At 40.7% G+C, this 19,766-nt stretch overlaps 1 protein-coding gene across 1 annotated transcript in view; it reads right to left on the reverse strand.

Annotated features, from left to right (window-relative positions):
- Window positions 1-16,816, reverse strand: part of LOC107188574 (5-hydroxytryptamine receptor 2B-like) — a 44,331-nt gene extending 27,515 nt beyond the window's left edge. The window contains exons 1-2 of the mRNA XM_015576883.1: window positions 16,699-16,816; window positions 3,917-4,050 (exon numbers count right to left, since the gene is read on the reverse strand). Coding sequence (XP_015432369.1) covers window positions 3,917-4,050; window positions 16,699-16,816 — 252 coding nt within the window. The remainder of the gene's footprint in view (window positions 1-3,916; window positions 4,051-16,698) is intronic.
- Between the last annotated feature and the right edge of the window lie 2,950 nt (window positions 16,817-19,766).

Consider the following 19,766-nt stretch of genomic DNA (forward strand, 5'->3'; position numbering starts at 1 on the left):
CATCGACGACCGTCAATGGAGCTCAGGGTGTGTCTTAGCCAAGGCGCAGTAATAGTCAAGAAGTTGTACGTAAATCATCCGTGGAACGTTCCGAGAAAGCCGGCTATAATTCCAAGACAATAACGTAACAGAGCTTCTTTGCCTAATGAGAAGCTGCTTGTTGCGCTGTCTGTGTAAACTGGCCGTGCATCAGTCAGCGGTATTACGGAACGAGAAATTGCCCGAAGATTGAGATCGAGTGGCTTCACTCCGACGGATTACACGCCTCGGAATTCCTCCAATATGTCTTCCGTGGGGGTGAAGGATAAATAGAGACACGAGAGAGCGGTCTCGCTCGTCGAACTTTACACGTCCGTTACACTTTCCACGGAAATGAATTTCGAGCACGTAAACCGCGGATACGTTTCGATTGTACGAAACAGAAATTATAATCAACGCCAATTAATTAACGTTCGCTGCAGAAACATCTTCGTTAGATACGTCACTAATTACATCGACTCGATTAATGAACACAGTATGTCCGGTTTGAATGTATACCACGCTTATTATTTCTCTAACTATTGAAAATGCGAAAAAACATTTCACATAACAGTTGTTAATGGAATTTTACTATTCCCTTTTAATTGTTATGTACAGAGATTTAATGTAACTTTTTTTTAAATTGCCGTGTTATTGGAGGTGAATTCAATAACATATATGAAAGGTTTGTTTGTTCATTGTTTCCTGTTTCGCGGATCACACGTTGTGGGCAAAATACGCTATAACCAAACTTGGTAAATTACTATGCAAACAAAATTTCCAATATATCATTCAATTCAACCTGAAATGCTTAATAAAGTGGCAATATTAAAAATGTGTACTTTTACAAAAATTACATTCTCATTAAAATCTTTGTAAATAACAGTTGAAAAAAATTTTTAAATTCATTTTTACAACATTTTTTCGTATTTTCATCAGTTAGAGAAACAATAGGGTGTATACAATTAAAATACAGTATAAAAATAATTACATTCACAAAAAAAGACTTACAATTCGTCTGATTCGGTAGTTGGAAATCATCTGTGACTAGTAGAACGAATCCATAAAAGATGATCAGCTCACAAGGTGTTCCGACACGTTAAAAGTATTCGAATCTGACGGCCTTGTCAAAGTGGGTATCCGAATATTTAACGAAACCGCCCCGAAACTCGTTACTATTCACCGTGAATTCTTCGCGAATTCCTGTGCACACGCGCGTACCTACTCCCGCTATTTCCACTCTGTTTTTAGTAAACGTAATGAAACCACAACGTAAAGCTCGCAAGGCTGGACACGCTCACAGACAGCTAACCCACACAACTGCCAAGCCCTGGCTTTGGATCTAGCTGGTGTTCTCAAATAGGGATGCCTCCGGGCACGGCTGAAGTTTCGAAAAGAAAACAAAACAGTAACCCCCCCTCTACGCGCCGTGAATTCATTGGAATCAGAGCGAGGTATTATTCTATTCTCGTGGAAATATACCGGTAACATTGCGCCGTTGACGGGATTATAATCCTCGATTTACGTCAGAGACTTTTAGAGGCTGAATATTTTTATCCAACGCTAGATGACGGACGATGAAGAACCTGGAGTTATATTTATAGTTTTAGCGTCTGCACTAGAAAGTTTGTACGCTCTAAATGGTAATAAAGACGTTGGTATTCAGTGCATTCTGTAAAAGTCGCCTCTATGGAGTACAGAAAATCATCGATGAGTGTTCGAAGGCACCTCGGCACTTAATATTAAATATTTCAGAAACTAATGGTCATATTCGGCTGAAATAAAAATTATTGGCTTTAGAATTCTAGGGTCTACTAATGTCCTAAATCTCATTAAAATGTCAGTGTTATACCTGGCGACCACTTATTGGCGAGAAGCCTCCGAACACTCATCGAGAATTTATTGTATTGTTCTGTGATCTGGTCACTCTATCAGAATTGCCACATCACTTCTTTAGAGAGTGTCCAGCATAAATTTTTGCGTTCACTAGTGCTGGAAACCCTCTACCCAAGGACTTGCTACAACTACGATGGCAAATTGTCTGTGTTTAGCACTAGAACTACCAACGATAAACGCATATCTTTTTCGATCGATCGATATATATGGCAAATATTTGAAAATTTACGAATTTATAAATTAACTAATATCTTTAATGTCGTATCGTAATAAAAGTTACAAAAGATCTGAGAAAATGTATTGTTATAACATTTTAATCATCGTTGTAAGAATGTATTGGCAAGTTATTTTGACATGCCTGGTAGTTCTAGTGTTAATTTAGGCGTTTATTTAATTACATATATATTAGGCCTACGACTTATTCCGTGGCTCCCGAAAATAATTATTGACTAAAAACCACCCTCATTTATTTCAGAGGTGATTCGCCAATTGATGGGGATAGAAATGATGGGGAATATTCTCAAGACTAGACCGTATTTTCGTTTTCAGTAAATAAATAACAAATCTCTGAAACGAAAGCCTCCAATTAATGTGTACATCTTATGAAACATCAATCACAATTCATTTCCACTTTTCAAAATGTAATTCGCGTCATGACGTACAGAGAACGATGCAGGTTCATTCATTATCGTTCTAATTATTATACAAGGAGCCCAGGCATGTTGCAAGCATCAGCTCACAAGAAGATTGAAGCTACTTAGAGATCACCTTAACAAACACGATCGAGATTCCTAGCTTGTTCGCGACAACCCCCATAACTTGTTCTTTGCGAGGACTTACCGCGAACTAGGGTACCTCTTAGCAACCAGAAATAAGTATCACGCGATGGCAACAAGAACCAGGAAGCGCTGGAAGAGGGACAGCAAACCGTGCAAAATATTCGGCAGCAACGTAAACGATTGTTCGAGTTACCCGGTAATCGTCTTAGGAACTTCGAGACGGTAATTAATTCCCAAAGAACGACGCGGTAACGAGCTTCTTACATCACGAGGGTCCATTTAATTATACATCATCGCCCGCGGGGGCACCCTCGGGCGATTCGAGTCTCCGAAGATTTCACGGATCCATTGGAATACATTAAAGGCGAAACAATCTTATCAATCTTCCGGCAAGTGAATGAAATTGAATCTCATCTGAGGGCGGATGAAAACTGTGTCAGGAGATTCTACGGTCATTACTGTCAACCCTTAAACTCTTTCATTCTACCCAGAAACTTTTACGAAGCCTTTCTTTATCATGCCTCTAATACCTGGCGAGTCTCGAATGCCTAATGATCGAATCGTTTTTACTGATAGTCAAGATTTTGATATGCAGTCAAAGATAATTATAAGATCAAAATTTTTATGATTTTTAATTTTTTTTAAGAATTGGGAATTTTATATTACTCGCTCAAAAGTTAAATTGATCAATCGGTGATGTGCAAAACGAACGTTACTTTGTAAATTCTTCAATTATTAGGTCGCGAAACTTATTTCTGGACGGGTAAATCCGTGATTCGAGAGCCGTCGTTGATACTCGGATTTACGGGGGTGTGTTTCTGTTGGAGTTTAGCGGGAACCGTATGACTAACCAACATGTTGTCAAGAATTAATAAACATAACGTCTGTATATACAGGATGCATCCTCGGTGCTTGTTAAACGGAATTGTTTAATCATGCATCCTGTTGTGGGCTCTAAAATAACCAGATTTTACGAAAAGAGGATTAACAAAGTTTCTTGTTCTCGTTACCAAATCGATCAGAAAGGTCTGGTCGACGTAAGTCGAACTTAATATTACTCTTCAATATCCGTTCTTTTCATCGCGGTTCTGATGCACAATATATTTTGTAACGATCAAAAGTCCGATTTATCGAAGTTTCTTCGTTACAAGGGGAACGATATACCGAAACAGATTGCACGGCCATAACGGACGGTCGCTTAATAAACCCGTCAAACGACGTACCTCATAAACGGCTCCGAGAGGCATGACGAGGCAGGCGACCATAAGATCGGCGACGGCCAAGCTGACGATTAAATAATTCGCCACCGACTGTAGATTCCGTTCCAACAGGATCGCCGCTATCACGAACAGATTCCCTGGAACAATAATTATCAGCGTGTTTATGATCAATAATTGCTAATCGGTTCGATCGTGTGCTCCTAATTAAGTATAGTGTAAAATAGAAAAAAAATGTTCTGAAAAAATCTGGACCCACTTCGAAGTGCGCTGAGAAGTAGAAGTTAATTTTTATTTTTATTATTTGTATAGAAATGCAATATTGGTAGGAAACTTATTACTTTCTCTTTCTAAATAGCATATTAAATACATTGCAACCCTTTTGGAGACACAGCTGTATTTAATATGCTATTTAGTAAGAGGAAATAAGTTATCTTAACCGCTGTTGCATTTTCGTATAAATAATATAAATAGTAATCATTTCGAAGTCGGTTCACATTTTTCAAAAAAGAGTTTTCTATTTTGTGCTTTATAGGTAGGAAGCAATACTAGTGGGACAATGGTAAATTATTGTAAATGTCAAAGGGAAACTACGTTCGATTATTTGGAAGGACATGATTTGAGAATGAAAACAATAGTTTATAATAAATGAAAAAAAATTGTGCAATCGCTGGACATACATAAAAAGAAAATATCAGCGATTGAAACAAATATGCGTTTATCGTCGGTAGTTCTAGTGTTAACAGACTTGTAAATTTCAATGCTTATAGATAAGGAGCCTATTAATATTACCCTTGGATCAAGGTTATAAAAAAAATGATTTCGTTAATCTATTTGAGTTCCTGCTATTTTCCATGAATATAATTTCCTACTGTGATTAAATTGTTTTACTGAATCTATTACATACCAATCGGTAGATAATGTGTTAATGTCCGTTCTTGATGTACACGTAAAATGTACTACAGTAATGTCTCGATGAATGCGACACGAGTACGTCGCACTGTGTGAGGAATTACTGTATCACTTTTCACCAAATAATATAATCGTTCACAAAACAAATAATGAATTTGGATGGTGGTTTCATTTTTTGAATTTGCAAATCTAATTGAGAAGTCCAGTGATCAGAAGGATCCACACTGTGAGTAATATCACGATCATTCGATTCTAACGTTTCACTGAGTACCTCCCAGGCGGCTTTAATCAGAAATCCAGTTAGTTACGCGTGTTACAACGCACGCCCCGTAAATAATTCATAAGCTGATTAGGAAGGATTCCCGAAGAGAACGATTCTGTTCTACTTTCGCGTAAATTCCGCGTATCGTTCCCTCTCGAATTAACAATTCCCGGCGAAGGACGCGGCCCTTTTCCCACCCTTGTGTCAGGGACAAATTACTTTCGTCACCACTGGTCGAACTTCAGAATTTTTAAACGGTCGAGACTTTGGATCGTGCACTTTAATTCCCAGTCAAGTTCACGAAGTTCTTCGTTTTCCATTTTCTTTTTTTATTCTTCCGTCTTCTCCCGAACGTTGCAAAATTTATATACACACACTCACGGAGATTTTCAACAATAAATTAGAGATTACCACTGATTCTTGACAATTTGACGTCACGAAGCTCGTTCAAGAGTGACGTGATTTTACTAACTTAGTAACTCAAACAGATGACAGAGAACACATTCATCCATCATTGAGGGCACACTGAGAAATCACACAGTACACGAGTAGTACACAATCGCCTACAGCACATTTTCTCAGTGATGGATGAATAGCGTTTCCTGCGATCCGTGGATGTGTACACTACGACTGCTGAATGTGCACTGTCGACTGTTTGACTGCGTGTATGTGTTCGTTGGCATGGATCAGCTTGTGATTGGTTGTTTGTAATTTCGCCGATGGTGGAAATGAAGAGTACTGATTGGCGTATGTTGCGAGGGTATGGTATGGACGAAATGGGTTTTGACCTGTGTATTGTCTTCTGTGGATTCTTGGAAATAGGCGTCCAAATCCAATAAGTAACTGTTTTTGGGGAACGCAGATTTTTTATCACGGTCTGTCGATTATATTGACAGGCCCGAGACGATGCTTGCGACCCTTGACTACCTGAGTTGGGTCTAGCAACATTATTCATTCTTTCTTCGTTGACCAACCATTCGGAGGTAAATGAAACTACACGAACAAGGTTCCAAATCATCTATTTATCAAGGCTATGTACTTCAAATTCATCTTTAAAAATGACTCTGCCTAATTATCACCAGCGCACAGTTGTTGGATCATTTGAAAGTCATATCATAGGACATACCTGAATGTATTTTCTCTTGTACTACGCAATAGGAAAAAATATGTAGTTATTTGAAGAAAAACATTGATAACCTTGAAAACTTGAACTCAAAAAAAAAACAACTCCTGCAGGATACTGACCAGTTAATATCATTAAAATTACGTATAAAATATTTTTTCTAATTCCACAATGGAAAAATATATTCTGGAGGTCCCACTTAAATGACCAACCCTGCATAATTACATCAGTTTTGTGTCAGGGAGCAGTTATATCGCAATCATCTTGGCATTAGTGATACAAATGTAAATTTTAAAAAGCCTCATCATTCAAATTCACATTTTTTTAGTTCTACCACTCTCAATGCCAAATGATACATAAATTCTCATTAGGCTCATCCTATACCTTGTCGAGTGGTCACCGAATCATTGCACAAGCGGTCCACGACAAAGATACTGCACGATTTCTCGTTCCCCAATACGGTCGACGATTCGAGAGACGAGAGCTACGGTTCGCTTTACGCCGAAAACCGCCAGTTAATTAGTCCATCGATGGGTTACGTCGCTTTGACGGGATGGGGCTTTGTAAACGTTTTGACGATTGTGTAATCAGCTTATTTGTACGCGATGGAGCCTGTCCACCGTCGTCAATCGCGACAAATGCCTGTGCGCGTCCCACGATTTCTCCGAACGAACATTTAGTCCGAATCGTTTCGACACATCGTTGCCTGGGTTCTTAACAGTACTTACTCTATTTTTAAAAAATCATTTAGTTAACCGATCTACGTGCTTCTCAATGGTCAAACAAATTCACCATAATATAAAGAAAATTCAACCGAGAAATTAATAAATATTCCTTTATGTCCTAACTCCAGAACTTCTGTAAGTTTTTTCTTCTTAATGGTTGTATCTCGAAATACTAACAGCAATTTAAAATTTATGTTCGTAAAATTTTGTTAATTATTGCAATAAATAGCTGTTCCGTAGGTGATATTGTAATGTGTTTGATTATTTCACTACTTTCCTGCTTCTATAATATTTAATTTCGTAAACTTCAAACTCAGTTTTCTCAGTTCAGAAACTAATGGAGATAGAACACTCAAGAACTAGGGCGACGATAGGCGCATCCAATCCCCCCAAACGGATCGTTAAACGACATTTAATTTTATCTCCCGAAAAATTAATTTACAACCAGCTCTGGTGTCAATAATCATCCCTATGGGAGGGGAGCGTGTGCCGCCTCTGACCAAACGATTCGCGTTTCGAGTGCTGACCAAACAAACGCTGCCGGACGTTTATTCTCGATGAAAATGCAATCGGATATTTCCATCCGCGATGCCGTGAATTTGCACGATTGAAACGCGCTTTGATTTATTCTATCGAAAAGGCTTCGACAACTGGTTTCGGGCTTGAATTAAAATCGAAGAGGATTTATTATGGTTAATGGAGCTTAAGTGCATCCTGATTTCTCTCCGTTGGTCGCTTCTTTTTTGTTTTTAATTCAACGTACGATGTGCACCCACCTTCGTGAGTCAAATTGCTTTTTAGAGGCAGTTTAAATCAATGTTGAAATTAATGGGAAACACGGCCTTGCGTTACAGGCGTCACGATTACATGGAGTAAATGGTTTTCTACTCCATTTGGATCGCTGCGGCGGCGGAGTTAATGACGCGTCGCAGCTTCCCGTGGAACGATATAATTTTTATATTGCCCCCGATTCAGTATAAATCCTGTTTACGATCGAGATGTTTCCTGGTTTTTCCTGCCCCCCCGGATACACCACCGAACCAACATAAAGTGAATGGTGGTTTGAAAACGAACAGGGAAACGATCGAGTGGCCGCGGAATCGAATTTGATGCGTGGATGAACTTCCTGCTCGCTGTTTTTTTTTTTTTTTTTTCGTCTGGTGACTCCTTCGTGACGTTGAATCGTTTCACCGCGGTAATCGTGACCGGCTAGCGAGTGTTTCACGGCTCTGTAAACGTACGGCCAGCCGTGAATTATTTAATGCTGGGAAAGCGGAACACGGCTCAGAGAAAACCCCCAGTTCCGAAATTAATGCAAGCGACGGTTCTTTCAATACCATCCAGCGCGCTGACTATTACCGTTTTTGGCTTTGCAACAATGTACCCTGGAATCATTTCCGGGTTGAATGACGCATTCACAAAATGTCACAGAGATTTTCTACTCGGATCGATCTGATTGTGACAAACCGAAAGTCTGATTGTAATAGGAATTTCTAGAGCTTATGGGTGACGAATTGGATTGAAATTCAGTAGAAGATGACAAAATTGACAATTGCGTTATGAGTTTTCACGTGACTGATTTTAAGACATTCTAGAAATCACAGAATGGACGTCAAGGGCATTTGAAGGTGGTAAGCTCTGTTCGAAGGTCGACTGATAGGCGAAGGCTGGACCTTATCGCCATTCGAAGGTCGTAAACTCGACCTACGCGTAATTACATGTCACATAATTGACCTCCGGATACTTAGGGGGTTGCAAGCTCGATCTGGAGGGTCACTGAAGGTTGCAAGCTCAATCGTAGGAACTGCTGAAGCTTGAAAGTGTGATCCGAATGGTTGCTAAAGGTTCCACGTCCAATCTGAATGCTGTGAAAATCTCTCAAGAACTACCTGTTTCTGTACTTACGAAGCTTGCAAGCCTACAGGTCATTGAACTCCAGGCAGTAAATGTCAGACGACATTTCGTCATCGTCGAAGGAAACGGCATCGTGTCGAACAGAACCATAAAGTGCAGGGAAAGCATAACATGCAAGGGCCTCTCTATATAAGCTCGGATGCTTTTAGCCGCGCTTTGTACGCTTGCAAACGGCACGCGCGTGAACCAGTCACCACCCCCGGACCGAGAAAGCTTTCCTTATATTATTAAATATCTTCCCCTCTAACACGGAACTTTCAAATCGACCCTAATACCGATTCGTTGAACAAGAAAAAAAGAAAAGTATTTTTTTTTCCACCCCCTCGCTGTAACCAACGGCCTTCACGGACCCTTTCAGAAGCTGTTCGCTGTTTCTCCTCGGTTTTATTGCATGATTTCGTCGTGCACGGTCGGTTGTATGCGTAAAAATAAAATTCAGCATGGATCAGCAGCAACGGCGGGGGAAGGACGAAATTTCTCTTCTCCCGAACGATCGTAAAGCACCCTGGGAGGAATTGAGAAATCGTGTGGTTGCCTAGATGATCGTGGAACCTTGAGCAATTCTAAGGGGGAGAGAACGAAACCAGGAAGGAGCGTAATAGAACGGGGGACAAGAGAGATACAGTGTAAATGGCGCCCGGGTGGCCTGAGGAGAATCGTAAAACGTTAAGCCTCTTTAGTTAACCACGTACGAAGGGAAATTAACCACCTACATTTGTACAGTTTCCCGGACCCGTAGATCGTTAACACGAATATCTCTCCTCGTCACGTTCCTTCAAATTATGGCACCTTATACAGGAAATTATCGATGAATGTCCGAAGGCTTCTCGACACTGAATATTAAATATTTTATAAACTAATCATCATATGCAGCTAAAACAAATATCATTGGCTTCATAATTCCAAGCTCTATCACTGCCCAGAACCTCATTAAAGTCAGCGTTACACTTAGGGATCTCTCCCTGTCAACGCCGAGGAGTCATCGAACACTTATCCCTGATTTACTGTACATTCGATCTTTCATCGAAGTCCCGAGATGAATAATATATTCCAGACATCTCGTAATATCATCGAACAGGCGACCATCGCATCGAATCATCAATGATTCGTGATCATAGCGACGATCATTCGCAAACGATGCAGCAGAATGTCGCTGGTGAGCCAGTTTGATATTTTATTGAACCATAACGCCGAAGGTTATGGCTGCTGGGGAACCGGCGCACGTTCAGATTAGCAATTCAATCGACAATCACGCGAATATAAAGATCAACGTAACGATCGTGCGCTAAACAAAAAGGGAAATGGTCGCAGTGATGGCGATGAAGTCGATCGAAATCATGGTTGCACGCCTGTTGATGGTCTCTGATCGATCGACAATTCATTCCTCCCCAAATTCGTAGATCCTGAATACCAATCAAAGACGCTCCAAGTGGCGTGGCTCTATTCACAGGTGTAACGGTATCGAGTTTACTCGAGGATTGAGTGCTCGTACGAACGGAATAATCGCGTAAACGCGCAAAGGATTGCTCGGTCGTCCGCCCGAAAATCCCGATTCGTCGTGTTACTTCGGGGGTGAGGGTGGTTTTGCTCGGTTCTCAAGTGCCCGTGAAATTACTCTAATTTCGACACAGCCACAGGATGCCGTTGCAACGTTCAACGGCCCGTTAGTTAACCAGTGAACCGCGCTAATAACAGAATTTACAGTCAGACAACTACCGTTGAAACGACTTGCGCGGGTTTCCTTCGCGTATGAATATGTATGCTGGACACCACGAGGGGAAGTCACCTTAGTTACCAGTGGCCAGTAATCGCGCCACTTTTCCAACGAAGTTTAATTATATTTGACGTCTCGAAACATTTACCATGGCCGGGGGATAAACTGTAAATTAGCCACCAACCGGAAAGTTCCTGCAACTTCGTTTGCAGTTTCGGTTTGATTGGAATTCGACCGTTTCCGCATTATCGTGACTACGTCTAACCGCGAACGATGGCAGGATAGAAGTTCCGGATTGTAACCCTGTGGATCTAAGGGTTCTTCAAATAATATCTCGAATTTACATTGGATTTAATATTCCCGTCGAACCGAACGCTCTGGGATCGAATGAGATCTAACCACACATTCTTTGCTCGATTTTTCTTCGAGGCTTTCTGAAGAAAAGCTATCTGAATCTTCAGTACCTACAAAAGTTGAATATTTTGAAACGAGAATTGTAGTGAATTAAGAGGAGGTATTAAAGAAATTTTTAATAATAGTATGTAGCTAGTAAAGTCGCGTTAACTGCGCGGAAAGGCCTCTCCGTTAACTGCCCACGCGTCATCCCCACAATTTATTTCGCCTTTGCATTACATTGCATTTACAAAGGTGAACTTTGGGGACTAAGCTCGATATTTGCGAGAGTTGAAATAATGACGATTCACGATTACTGCGCGCATGCGGTCCCGACTTAACTACCACCTTCCCTCCTATTTAAATACACGAATCAGTTATTCCTGACGATGAAATACAGATAGAAAGCTTGAATTCCTATTCCAGAAATGGAATTCACTCGTGAACCATTATCCAAGTGCATTTCTTACTGCAGCTATTTTCATTTTAACCGGAGAAAGGGTTGAATATAAACCGATTTCCACGCCACTCCCGATGAAATCCTTCCGAGGATAGACTGACCGTAGAAAAAGTATAACAAATATCGTGTTCGCCGGATCCCGTACAAAAGATACACCATTCGTTAACATGAATATTACCCAGAGCGGAAGAGAAGCTTGTTTGTGCGAGTGCGTTCGGGCGTGCGTCGAAACTGTTTCGTCCCGGAAACGCGCGCTGTCATATTTATTTCCGTCGGGGCGCGTTTTAACTCCCCCGCCGAGCGTGATAGTCAGATTGAAGTAGCCTCCTCCGTTTCACCCCCCGAGTTCTCGCTGTTCTTCTCCACCCCCAAACTGTAATCTTGCTATCTCAAATAAACGTCCTGGAAAAAGGTCTTCCCGCGGCATACTTCCGTAACTGCGCCCGAATTCTTCTTCCGGGGTGGGTCCTCGGGGTCTCTTGCAACTTTTCCACCTTGAAGAATTTCCAGTCCAACCGGCGGCTACCATTTCCTCCACCCTCTAATTAAACTACATCGTTGTTCCGTCGAACAGTGGGAACTCATACTATCAGACAGGGGCACTTTATTTGCTGATCACTTACATCACTCACGATCGTTTCTACGGTGACACGATTTTTATCAGGGAAAGTGGATTTTGCGAAATAAAAACTTATAAGCTTGGATTTATCACAACACTATTTCAATCTTTGTAAACCTGACAGGCCCCAATCATATTTGCTTTATTTGAAGTTTTACTGTAAATTTGAGATTCCATTTTATAACTAAAAACTGTGTCGCTTATATCTGACACTCGTGACATTCAAAGTAAGTTAAAAAGAATCGAACGTACAAGGTCTACGAATACGGATTACGTCTCGAATAGAAGTTAAGTCTAACATAAACGGACACGATGTTCGCTGTAGAATTTATTACTAATCCGAGTAAATATTACCTTTTCATTAGAGTCTCTGAATTTTACAAACATCACAGAAGGCATTATCTTGTGAACCCTCTTAATAATCAAAGCCCCAGGATAACGTAAACCCTTTTAACCGGGGCATTACCAGCGAGTTAAACGGAAATTATCGAAATTATAGTACGTTGAATGCGCCGAGAAAGGGCATCTCTCCCTGAAGGCGTGAATTATCGCTAGACTCAGTGCCCCCGGACCAGGGATCCTCTTGCGGCGGATGATAATACGGGTGAGGGTTGGCGAGCCAGTATTCCGCGGCATAAAGGTTTACGATCCTTTTCTATACAGCTTAAATAGGCCATTCAGCCGCCTGGACGACTGAACCACCTTCTTTTTACTCGGTCATCGTGGACGTATAGAAAGGAAGCGATCGATATAGGACCCCGTGCCCTGTCTCCTCTATCTTTGACGCGACCAAGACATCTTGCCTCCTTGGAAAATGGTCCCCGACTGTATTAAAGGAAGACCGTGATATTTCCTGCGTGTCGGTCCCCTGACTTCGGTAGAATCCAGCCTCTTTCAACTTGAATCGACAGAATTTTACAATTTACTCGCTCCGGGTAGATTCAATAAACTGGAAATAGCTTTGATAAGAGAACAAGTGAACGATGGTTCACCGGTTAATAAAACCTGGAATCGGTTACAATTTCATTTCAACATTAAAAGCATTGTCCCAAGTTGGTCTTCGCGAGAAACATTTCAAACGGTTGCTTTATCTTTATGGAAGATTGCTTCGAACGGAAGTTTGATTAAATCCTACTTTACACAGACTTTCTGTGATCATTTTTATCCAGCTCGCTTCAGAGATAGAACTGTGTTACAAGACAGGTATCCTGCGATACTCTAAACGAAATCGATCCACTTCATTCACGGTCGACTGGAACTATCAAACAAGTCAGAATGACTGGTTAATTGCCATTTATAACGATGATTGAAATATTACAAGAATGCATATTCTCAGATCGTTCATTGCAATGTCCAAGTGAAGAAACGAGTTAATTTCTAAATTTGAATATTTTCAAAAGGTTGTCTTTTTCAAGGATCCGATAGAAATTGATACACATCAAATCCTCGATGAGTGTTCGAAGGCTCCTTGACACTAAAGATGTCCCCATATGTAACACTGGCTTTTTACCTAGTTTTTTTTTTGTTTCAGCCTGAATTAATTACTTTATGAAACATTTAATGTTCAGTGCCGAGGAGCCTTCGAACACTCGTCGAGGATTTACTGTACGTTTATCTTCGGTAGTTCCAGTGTTAACGGTGTTACCACTGTTATTACCATCCAAACGAATACGATAATGATATAAATTAATTAACCTCTATTATGGCGGTCGTGGATGGCGAAGAGAGCGCAGCAGCACGCCGAGCAAATTTCGTCGGGGACAATCGTCGCGACACCACCCGCCGTTCATTGTTATCGCGCGCGAAATCACCGATCGTCGCTTTTTATTTTCACATTCAGGCGGGACGCGAAGTTCCGGCGACTACGACGTCGGAAACTACGAAGTTGCAAGTGCTACCGATGTCGGCTCGGTAATTGGGTTTTCAAAGTATTGACCGCAAACGTTCAAGTTCGAAGGTCTTCCCCCTCCCTTCTATTCGCTCTGCAAATTGCGAAAAAACCTCGTTAAGATCGAAGGTCGCGCGAATTTGCACGGGAAAGGACTTGATAAGCAGCTCCAATATACACCGCGATGTTCGTAGACAATTCGGTTCGTCTGGAAATTAAATTCGCGGGAATTTCGAAAAGCAATCCCTTTCTAACCGTGTTCCCTGTCAATTTCGCCTTTTTTCCTGTTTTCGTGGTTCGTTAGTAGATCTCGTCGTCGTTAACCCTTTCATTCCAAAATTATCTAACAATTACTAAAAACAATATTTTTCTTGTATTTTTATCTATATATATTATTTCGTAATTTGTAATACGTAGCCATATGGCTACAGTGGGAACGAAAGGGTTAATTTCGTGTTATTCTGACCGAATAAAGCAGACGGAAGTATCATCAGTTGCGAAACGAAAAAATATATAATTAACAATCTTTTCAAGCTTTCTCAAATCTCGTCAGACCGTTTCCTGCTAGATCGCTCTAAGGACACGGATGACGCCTTAGGAAATCCTGTTTCCCCTTTGAAACGGCGAGAAATTAAGAAACCCGGGTCTGCAAGCTTATCAAACAGATTGTCCGTTATGCCGTAAAACGAGACGCGATCCACGGATAGTCGTTACCTTTCTAATCTCGTTAGTTCCTCCTGACTCGTTAAATTTTACTGAACGCTTCTCCCCGACGATCTCGCGATCTACGGTTTTCGCAAGCGATGCATGTGATTAACATATATCTATGTGCAGTAAAATCGAGGAACCTGGTGGCTGTCAATTTTACAGAAGTCCCAGAACCGAAGACACTCGTCCTCGAAACTAGACGTTAAAAGATTCATACTTCATTTACTACTTCTTCATTTATACACTCCGTGGCATAACTGTGAAATCATCCTAAAATTTTCAATTCTTATAGTATTGTGGTTAAAATAAAAACAAACAATGTATGCTATGTCTGAAATTATATCGAGAAATAATGTTTCTTCCGAAATGGATAAGTTACAATACCTAGAAAAAATGTCGTTCGTTTTTATTTTAACCACAATACCGTTATGTACCCAGTTTCTGATCACTTAAGAGTAACTATCGTTGTTTGTTTAACGTACAAGTAGAAAAATTAAGCAAATCTACAAGAATTGTGGTTATCCGAATAAATCTATGTTTTATCTTTAATTTGGTATTAACAAAAGTGCAGAACTAGCAATACTAAATTATAATTTAACTTCCAAAGCAAGAAATTCAAAGGGAATGATTTCTGTACACCTAAAATTTATAGTAACTATTCTAAAAATAACTCTAGTTATAACAAACGTACTTTATACTAAAGTAATTAGGAATTGGGTTTTGATCGGAAACTGGGCCCGTGACGCACATAAGGATTGACAATTTCACAGTGGTTTTATAGTTATGGCAGCTCTATACATTACTGAATTCTAAGATAATAAATGGTTAGGGACAGACTTACTTTTTCGAAATTACGTCCAAAATCATCGAAGACACATCGACGATCAAGGTGACTTCATGAAATTCTAATCGACACACATTATCCCCTAGTTTCCATCGCACTACTAACTTATTCCACTGGTTTAGGATCGGATATTCTCGAACGTCACTTTCGTAAATCTTTGGGCGATCTTCGTCCGTGTTGGCGTATACCTGGATGTGTCACGTGATAGCCCACCCCTCTGCCACCCGTCATTCCCCCGGATAATATATTACACTCTCCGCGCGTAAACGTGTCAGGTTTAAATTAATCTCCCATTGTACTAGCCCGCAGGTATGTCGGGTCAGGGCCCACGAAACTACTCGGTGACAACGACAACGACACCATTACATCAACCGTGGCTGCGCACGCAGCCTGCGATAATGACCGAAAGGAGAACGATTTATAATTGATCGGACAGAGCAATTTTCCCAAGTCAACACTTTCTGCTTGGCGAAAGTGGTACATTGTTAATACCAATCGACCCTTCAATGTATTACCTCTTTGCGAGCTTAGATTCTTTCAGAATAATTCACAGAATCAACAGGCAGAAATTCATTCACTGACGATCAGTACACCATATGGTTTATCTGCCATTTTTGGCAATATTTTTTTTTTAGTCGAATAGATTGTTTAGGCGAAGTAATAATTTGACATTATTGCTTGAGAATTTCTCGTTGTTACATTTAGAAAGAATCTTAAGATTTCTATCACGTTTCGAGTACACTATAAAAAAGTGAAACATATTTGGAATACATCGACCGTCAGATATAATTCAGATAAAGCTTGGAGAATATACTTAATGATCATTCTGCTACCTCCGAAACAATTTATTCTCTAAAAGACGTGTCGAGACGCAGTCTCCCAGTGTCGAGGAACACCTTAACCAGCGGTCCCACGACGAAACGGACAGATACGAGGATAGAAAACCAAATTGCCAATAAGTCTCGCCGTATATCTGACCCGGATGGCTTATAATGTCTCACGATACCGCCACGTTCGACCCCTATTTTACTTCGGATATCTTTTTTCATAAAAGTTCCGTTCCGCCTTCGACGAGCTGGGCGGTACGGATCGAAACAAATAAAAGTTTCCCGAGCTGTTCTAACAACCTATCGAATTTCCCCCACCGGATCACACGGTGGACTTGGAGAAGGGGGTGTAGAAAGAGGATACAGATAGAGGACAGAAAAAGGACGTTGGAAACTCACCGACAACGGTGACGAGTATCAGGAGACCGAGCACCAAAGCCCTGAGGATGATCGAGGCGTCGCTGAACACCAGACCATCCGTGGACGAGTTACCAGCTTGGCTGACGTGCTCCTCCATGACGCCCGGGAATATATATGTATATATTCTCTGTCCTGACCGGATCTTCAATGTCCCCTGGTTATCATCTCGTTAAATAACGTAGCATGGTCCACCCCGTCGGGAGCAGATCCCCAGATATGAATCTTCCTATTCCCGGCGACCTTGGCTGGACCCCGACTCCTCGAGACGGGGAGTTAATGTCTGCCCGTTGAAAGTTTAATATTCACGTCGTCGGAGGACATTCTTACTTGCCTACGGTCGACTTCTATCCGTTTCCATCTTCCTGGGACTGTGAGACCACTGTCCATTGGAGAACAGATCGTCCATTGGAACCGGAAACCCGGGCATCGACTCTGCCTGCAACGTTAAAACAGCAAACGTTTCGTTAGTTGAATGTATAGTGCAATTTATTCTGAGAAAATATTGGGGAAAAAATTTTAATTTGGAGAGATTCTGATCAAAGGAGGAAGGAAACTTTCGAAGCCTGGTAAATGGAGCTGAAAGTAGATAAGGTCGGTCACTGGTCAGACCCGGAGAATGCAGGAATAAATGCAGATCTACTTTGGTTAACCATCTCTCTGTGGACAAATATATTAACGTTAACTATGCACAGGGGTATCATTACACCTCGTACAGTTTTAGTGGAATATTTAAAGAAAAAATTTTGGCAGTCAGTGTTCGTGAAGTTCTATTGATTTTGAAGAAGATAGGAACTTTCTGCAAGTTACATTCTCAGGAAAACTTTGGAAATTTCCCATACGGGAACTTTTAAATTACGTTTCTATTTGTCTGGAGTGTGTTTACACCCCTGTACACAGAGGGAAGGTTAATCGGGATGTATACAAGGTTTCTGCAGAAGTAGATAAATATTGATATAGTCAGACATAGATAATGTGACAAATTTTCTGGAATAACTATAAAAACAGAGACTGTGACTTCAGCTCTGTGATTTTGTAATTGAAAATAGAGTGCAGTAATTTATGCAAAATCAAAATTTTGAATGCTGATAATATCTAAAAATTATAATAGAGCAGTTAATAATAACACATAAATAATATTAAACCTGAGTGAAACGTTTATTTTATTGCATTTTCCAAGTTAAAAAAACGCTATAAATGCATAAACATCCGCAGTCTAATTATTGTAAAAGGAAACTTTCTACTGGCTCAGCATCGTGCAATGATAAAAAACTAATCACCTATCGTTCAAACGTTCGAGAAACACGTGAAGGGGAAAGCAATATACATCTTTAGAACCTCTTCCAATGATAGATGTATCTCTAATTGCAGTGATCCACCCCGTAATCGCAGACGAAACTCTACCGATGGGGAACACGAGAAGCAACACCATCGAGGTCGTCACGAAAAGCCAACGAAATTTGCGTAATCGATCGTGAATTATTGGAATCGAGGCACTGACTGTGCAGTCGAGTTCGGTTATAAATACACATCGGAGAGGGCGAACAAAAAAAAATAAATAAATACCCACGACCTGGCCGTTTTCGACGAACGTCATGAAATTGCATCCCGGAGGTCACGCGAGCCACGTTTAATTTTTCGATAGACACGTTTCATTAACTCGAATTCGCGGGCCACCGTTCACCGTCTACATTCGATTTTTCCGCCCCGGTATAAATAAAACGAGTGTCCGGTTGAATCGCCATTTATCCAAATTACTCTGGATTTATGCATCGTCGCGGAACGCTCTGAAACACGTTTATCAACGCTTTATCATTCGACCTGCTCGTTCGCTGTACAAGGAAAATGCTCGAATACTTTAAACCAAGTAACGTCGACGACGCCATAAAGACCCATGGAAACCTCATTCGTGTAAAGGAATCTGCCTTTTTCCCCGGGCCCATTAAAAGTTAGGAGGACACGAAGGACACGGACTCGTAAAGATGCAGCCGGATAAAGCAGCCACTTTAGCACGTTATTAAATAAATTTTACGAGGGTTCGTTTTCAGACGGCAGCAAAAACGACACTTCGAAACGCGTTACAGAGACGTACCCTTTCGCCCAGCACGATCGACTGGATGGTTATGCGTTGTCGAGCGTTCTCTCGTTCGACGGCTACTTTAATCCCGCGGGTTTAATTGCAACGTTCGATTATATTAACGAACAATACTGTCACCGTTTTCCTTAATGGGCAACGCGTTGCGTAATCGGCAGCTGCAAAATGAAATTTTCAACAAGGGAAACACACACGCCCGGAGAAGTGCATTTGATAATCGACTTGCAACGGACGTTATTAGCAATTATCACCTGTCGTATGCAACTCGTTGAAATGAACATATTCGAATGGGAAATTAAATTACAGTTTATTTCGGTGGTAATTGTGAAAAGACTGTAGTTCTTGGTTGGTTCGATTTTTTTTCGTCTCATCCAGATCCATTAACAGGTTCATTGTTTAACCCTTTTAATACCCAGTACACAATAAATTCTCGAGGAGTGTTCGAAGGTTCCTCGGCACTGACAAGAAGAGGTCCCCAGGTATAACGCTGGCTTTGTAATGAGGTAGTATCTGAGTAGTGTAATATTTAGTACAGTGACAGAGCTTGGAATTATGAAGCCAATGATATTTGTTTTCTGAGCCTTCGAGCACGCATCGAGGATTTCCTGTACGTCATATCTAAAAAATCATATTTCCAGTGGTTTTGTCGTGAAAATACAGATGATGTGCACGTATTGGTACCATTTTAATAATATTAATAATGTTTATTTATAAACGAGTTATGAACTCTTCCATACAGAAGGTTCAGATTTTGTAGTTTTCTTGAATTATCTAATATCGAGAAATAATGTCTTCTTTCAAAATAATATGACACTTATTTGCTTTAAAGAATTAACGTTGGGAAATTGTTACAATGATTCTGACAGTCTCTGGACCATATATACAGTATTTGTTTGTTTTTCTAAGAACGAATCCCTTACTATCTTCTCGACGGAACGATTCTGTCATCCCCGAG

Source organism: Dufourea novaeangliae, unplaced genomic scaffold (genome assembly GCF_001272555.1).
Source record: "Dufourea novaeangliae isolate 0120121106 unplaced genomic scaffold, ASM127255v1 scaffold133, whole genome shotgun sequence".
NCBI lineage: Eukaryota > Metazoa > Arthropoda > Insecta > Hymenoptera > Halictidae > Dufourea > Dufourea novaeangliae.